This window comes from Cavia porcellus, unplaced genomic scaffold, assembly GCF_034190915.1.
Source record: "Cavia porcellus strain 051 isolate PalLab524CR breed Dunkin Hartley unplaced genomic scaffold, mCavPor4.1 scaffold_2, whole genome shotgun sequence".
Lineage (NCBI taxonomy): Eukaryota > Metazoa > Chordata > Mammalia > Rodentia > Caviidae > Cavia > Cavia porcellus.
The window spans coordinates 83,510,553-83,516,552 of record NW_026947485.1 but is presented as its reverse complement, the minus strand read 5'-3'; the positions used below and the strand labels follow the sequence as shown (position 1 = coordinate 83,516,552).

The 6,000-nt window shown below is 48.5% G+C and overlaps 1 protein-coding gene across 7 annotated transcripts in view; it reads left to right on the top strand.

The window, feature by feature from the left end:
• The first annotated feature begins 2,423 nt into the window (after positions 1-2,423).
• Xpnpep1 (X-prolyl aminopeptidase 1) overlaps positions 2,424-6,000 on the top strand; it is a 62,320-nt gene continuing 58,743 nt past the window's right edge. For 2 of the 7 annotated variants that reach the window (XM_063244680.1, XM_063244681.1), the window contains exon 1: positions 2,424-2,573. In XM_063244680.1, coding sequence (XP_063100750.1) covers positions 2,542-2,573 — 32 coding nt within the window. In that variant the 5' untranslated portion in view covers positions 2,424-2,541. Of the gene's footprint in view, positions 2,668-3,155; positions 3,517-6,000 lie in introns of those variants that run through there. The other 5 variants (XM_003475215.5, XM_013158361.3, XM_005005974.4 and 2 more) reach the window with 5 other exon arrangements.

The window sequence follows — 6,000 nt, the reverse complement described above, 5'->3', positions numbered from 1 at the left end:
TGTGCTAAACCGGATCTATAGTTCTTCATGGCTTATTGGATAAGTGCTTATCGGATACCAACTAGAATTTGAAGTTCTTGCAGATGAAGAAATTTGTTTTTTTGGTGCTCCTCGGGGTCAAATCCAGGGCTTCTGCGGTGAGCTGCATCCTCAGTCTGGTTTTACTTTTGAGACAGGGTCTCTCTAAGTTGCTAAATTACCCAGCTGGACTTGAACTTGCAATCCTTCGTACCTCAGCCTCCCAGACTGTTGGTATTATAGAGTTGCACACTACGATACCCAGCTGCAGAGCCTATTTGATATATTAGGCCTTTACCAAGGTCTGCACAGAAGGAGGCACAGACCACCTTTTAAACAGAGGTCATTTCATTTACTGCATGTGGGAGACAACTCCAGTGACTCCCCTGGAATGCAAAACAATTACTGCACCTCTGATTATTTGGAGACTTATTTCATTATACTGATATGTAGAGAGCTGGCTATGATATTTCCTTCTCTCTTTAATTGGTTCTAAGCATTGCAAAAGCTAGCCAGGTGCTGGTATGTAATCTATAAAGCCAACAATTGTCTCCTCACATAGTGTTTTCCATGTAAAGGATATGAGCGCAGTGGGATGTTAGAGCTAATAGCTCCGGCAATGTCAACTGGTTAGGAGTTTCAAAGTAAAGAGGCTGTAACTCCCCAGGGCACAAGAGTTTGCATATCAGAAACCAAAGCTGGACAACCTCCCAAAACAATTCAGTTGCTACCTTATTTAGATTATGTGAATTGATCCTTCTGCATATCTTTATCTCTGTAGTTTACAGAGGCGCCAATCTTGCACCTGGCCAGCCAGCTCAAGTTACTCACATAATTCCCACCATCCTCACTGTCACTCATCCCTGAAGCACCCCTTTTCTTCACAAGATAATAAATTGTGGGAGAGGCCTAGGATCAAGGACTTTGTCTATATGTCCTTACAGGAATTGGATTTAGGATGCCCTGGCTGCCCTTCACTTGGAACATGTCTTGGTGTCTTTACTCTCACTGTGGGTTGCATTGGTGGTAGTAGATTGGAATTCACTTGCTGGGATTCCAATAACATCTCAGTGGGATTACAAATATAACTTTGGATTGTGAGGAAAACTAGAAAGAGGATTATCATACTTGGATAACTGAATTCAATATTTGGGATTACAATAACTGCCATCTGTTATTCTAAGAACCAGGGACAGAACAATGAGCAAATAGCCACTGTCCACGCTCTTGAGGAGTACACTTTCGGGGGATATTCTTTCTCACAGAAAATGCATGAAAAATTACTAAATGTCAGATATCGCACATCATTTAATAATCTCTGCATCCTTGGTATGGTGTATGTGTGAGCGTGTGTGTGTGTGTGTGTGTGTGTGTGTGTGTGTGTTAGAAGAAGCTAGGTGCTATAGAAAAAAAAAATAGAGGAAGGTCAGGGGGTTTGAGTATATCAGAGGGATTTTAGGCTTTTAAATAGCCATCAGGGCAGCTCTTACTGACAGGGTGATACTTGCACCCAGAACGGGAGTCTGATATTTGGGAAAGAGCAATTCTAAATCCATGGAGCACGAACTTGTCCAGCATTTTCCAGGACCACAAGGTGAGGGGGAACAGCGAGTGAGATTAGGTGTAGATCAAGAAGACCTTTCAGGAGTGACACGGTGAAGGGCTGAAGAGTTGAGCACAGAAGTGATCTGATGTCACATTCAAAGGACTGGTCTGGCCGCTGGATTTCCGGGGTGCAGGTGACAGACTTAGGAGGTGTAGAAACACAGTAATAAAACAGCAGGTGGCTGGCTGGTGGAGGTGGTGAGCCGGGGTCCCATTGGAAGACAGGGCCCACAGGGATTTCAGGCCGTTCAGATATGGGGTGAAAAAGACAAGCGGCAGGGCAACCCCAGGATGTTTGGTTTTAAAGAATGGAGCAGCCATTGACAGCAAGCGATGAGAGCCCGGCACAGCACACCTTAGTTTTGTTTTTGGTGGACTGGACCTGGGGCTCGTTTGTATATGACGACTCCGAGGGGTCTATCAGCTATTCAAGTGGAACAAATAGCCAGATTCTGAAGATGGAGAAATAATTTGGAGCGCGTCTCCAAAGCCTTCGTGAGTGAAACCCTGTGGCAAAGCCTCCAAGGCCTGTCCAGAACTGGCATGGCCTCCTCCTCGCAGCCTTCCGAAGACGGAAACATCGCTAGGAGGCACACAGTCCTGTCATCTGGCAAAGCCCTTTCCCATCTGGGGACTGAACAGAGGATGACCCGCCGGGCACAGAATCCGGACCTAAGGCGCAGAGCCGAACCGCTTAGCGTGCTAGGTGGAAGCTGTGCTTGGAGGCTGCGGGCGAGGGGGCGTGGCCCACGAATGGGTGTGGACCGCGATTGGGCGTGGCCCCGGGCGGGCACGCCGCGTGTGGGCGTGGCCTGCCCGCCGAGCGCGCCGGCCCGCGCTCGCGCCCGCGCTCCCTGCGCTCCGCCGCGATCAGCTGGTCTGCGCGGCCCTGACGTGGCCGGCGCACGTCAGCGCCGAATGGCAGCCTCCAGGAAGGCCCCGCGAGTCAGGTGAGGGGCCGCTGCCGGGGAGCCGGCGTCCGGGCGGCGCGCTGCTGCCCTGTGCGGACGCGCGTGTTGCGCCCCGGAGGGCCAGGATGCGCGGGTAAGGACGGCGAGCCCGCGGCCGTTGGGCGAGGCCCCGAGTGGCCAGGGTGCCCCGCGGAGCCAGGACGGATCCCCGCCGCCGGCGCGTTTCCGGCGGGCCGCGGGCTCGGAGGGGCGGCCCGGGAACCACCGCGCCCACGCTGGGCCGGAGGGCTGGGGGCTGTCACCGCCCCGGCCCCGCGAGAAGGCGGGCTGCGGCTGGTAGGGGGTCCTTCTGGGGTCCTCCGGGATACGGGACCACAGCGAGCCCCGGCCCCCCGCCCACCCCGCAGCCCGGCAGCTTGAGCTCCACGTTACATCCGCAGCGGTTCTGACTCCTGCATTCTGCCTTTCTGAGCTGTCAGTGCCGCAGATAGGCAGCCGCGGGCACGGCCCTCCCGTACGTGTACCCTTTCAGGGGCGGTGTTGGGGGCACGGTTAGCATAATCTTCAGGGAAACTCCTGAGTACCCTGCTCTGCGCTCCTCTCGGCCGTAAGGAAGTGAGAAGGATAATCCCCGGCCGTAACTTAAACATGTTGTAAAGCATTTTCCCCCCAACAGCTGGGTACACCTTTCTGAGCGGCTAACAGTGGGACACCAGGAGAAATGAGCAAACTTCTGAATGTAGACTCCGAATTCTCCGGGATCCCCAGGAGGTCACCACCTGACCATTTGTGACTTGAGTGAACTCCTTTGGGTTACTTGCTGAATTCAGACCTTGGTTTGTACCCGTGTTTGTGAGTGGAGAAATGTGAAGCCCTCCTTGACTTGGATCTATGCCTCCTGCAACATGTTAGCTGTGAGCCGGCAGCCAGAAGCACGCTGTGGCCGGCGTGGTAAAAAACATCCACATAGCAAGAGCTTTCTGTAAGTTTAGTTCAGGGGACGGGAACAGGCAAATGTGTATTGTTAGGTTGTGGGCTGAAAGGAAATCCTTGTGGACCAAGATAGTCTGCTAGGTTTATAGACCCCTAATATTTTAGAGGCAGAAGAGACTTTACATCAGCTGATAGGTCGAGAGGGGATGTCATTTGTCCCAGGAGCCTGACCTAAGTGGGCCCTCCAATGTGAAGGTGAGGACATCTTTTAGTTTAAGGAGGGGGAACTGTACTTAGGTTGACTTGGGGAAGATGAGGTTGGGGTGGTTTCTAGGGTAGCTGAGTCCAGAAGGAGCAGTACTGGCATCGGACTGGGCTCTCCCGAATCGTTTGGCTCTGACTTAAGCACTGGCTTCATCTCGTGCCGACTTTCTTCTTCAGTGAGAGTGCAGGAAGACAGCACCAGCAGAAATATCTTCATTGCTAACAGTTGTAGCAGAAGCCCCAGATCTGATTCTCACTGAGCCGATTTGATTTTATCCATCCCCGAACCAATCATTATGGCTAGAGTGATGGATTGACCAGTACTGGGTTCCAGAACTCAGTGGTTAAGTGGGTGTCCAGCTGCTTTGGACTGAAATAGCAAGGGGACATTCTCAAAAGGAAAACAATGCTCATCAAAACAAGGAGGGATGGATTCTAGGCGATGGAGACAACATTGCCCACTTCCCCATCCTTAGGAACTTGTTCTAATTTACCTTGTCTCATCTGGCCAATGTGACCCAGAGTCTTGGTCCTTGTTTTGCCCTCTTGAGCATCGGGTAAGTATCATTTTTATCATGAACTGGGAGCAGGTTTGAGAGTAGGTACCTAGAATTCTGCTGGGATTTTTTGTTTTTAAAGAGAGGGAGCAGTTTTTGTAGGTGTGGCCATAGCCATCTTGTATGGAGATTGAACAGGAGGTGCTGTGCATGCTTTTTTCACTTCCCCATCTTGTGGCTCATCTTAACATGGTGTAATGTGAGGAAGGAAAAGGAAAGAAGCGCCCCAAGCTGGGAGTTGGGAAGCCTGGCTCTAGTTCCAGCTCTGTCACTGAAAGCTATAAGGCTTCGAATGAGTCCTCTGATCTGCTTCTCCGTTTTTCTGTCTGGACAACAGAGTTAATGTCTGTGAGGTGCATTCTATTAGCTCTAGTATTTAATCATAGTCCTGATCCAAGAGTTTGCACTTAGCAAAGTGAGTAAACTATGGAGGATCTTGAACACTCAGAGACCAAGTTCTGACAAGAGCAGGGCAGCTGTAGTGCTGAGATGCTGTGGCTCCTGAGGTCGTGACGGAGATATGGAGATGGAGGCTTTTTCCTAGAGAGCTTGAGCGGACTTAGCACTTGTTATCTTTTCTTGGCTTTGCAGGGTATAGGATCCATGGTCAGTTGTCCTTGTTCTTTCATAAAATCGAGCAGACTGACTCAGTTCTCCTTTCTCCCACTCCAGTTATTCTTTCCTTTGGAGCAGTTTCTTTCCCTTCCATGATATCTGTTGTACATTTTGGATCTTACTTACTCTTTCAGCTTCCTACACTAGGGAGACAATACAGTGTTTACACCTGCAAGTCTAATTTATTTCGCTTATGAATCTGGTCTAGAGTGGCATGTATTTACCTATAAAAGCCCCAAGGTTATCCTTCTTTATAGCTGAGTAGTACTCCATTGCATAAAAATACCACATCCCTTTTGTTCATTGATTGGTTGAAGGGTTTTTGGGAAGGAAGAGAAAATATATCTATATCTATCTCTATATAGAAACATATATTTACATACAAGATAGCTAAGATAATTATACTATTAATTTCTTTTAGTTCATTGAAAAAAATAGTTTGTCCTTACATTGTTTGATCAGTTTTACGTGTCTATGTTTTGTAATTTGAGCCACTACTTTGAAGATAACAATATACAATATATTAACCATCGTTAATTTCCTATATTCTTGATAAGAACTTTGTATCATTGTTTTACATTTTTTTCTCTTTAAAAGAAAGATACATGATACACAGATTCTCTGTAATGAATGTGATTATTATGTATACCTAAATTGTACCAAAAAATTAAAAAAAAACTGCCTCTGGACAACCTCTTTCCATCTATCCAGTCCTGTATCTGAACTAAGTATTGGAGCTAGGGAGAGGGAGGTGCCAGAGAGGGAGGAGAAGGGGTGAAGAAGAGCAGAGGAAGTGGGGGCGGGAGGAAGGGGGACCTTCCTTCACTCACTGTCACCTTGTATGTAGTAACAGGAAATTGTGGGAATAGGACTGTGTTTTTGTGGAATATTTATTTAGTCTTTTTGAGACAGGGTCTCTATGCAGTTCAGGCTGGATTTGAGTTCATTTTGTAGCCACGGCTGGTCTCAAACTTACAGTGGTCCTCCTACCTCAGCCTCAGCCTCCTGAGTGCTGGGATTACAGGTGTATGTCACCATGCCTTTTGTAGAAATTCATAGCAAATTTATTGATACAAGTTTATGAGTGTTTCATTTCA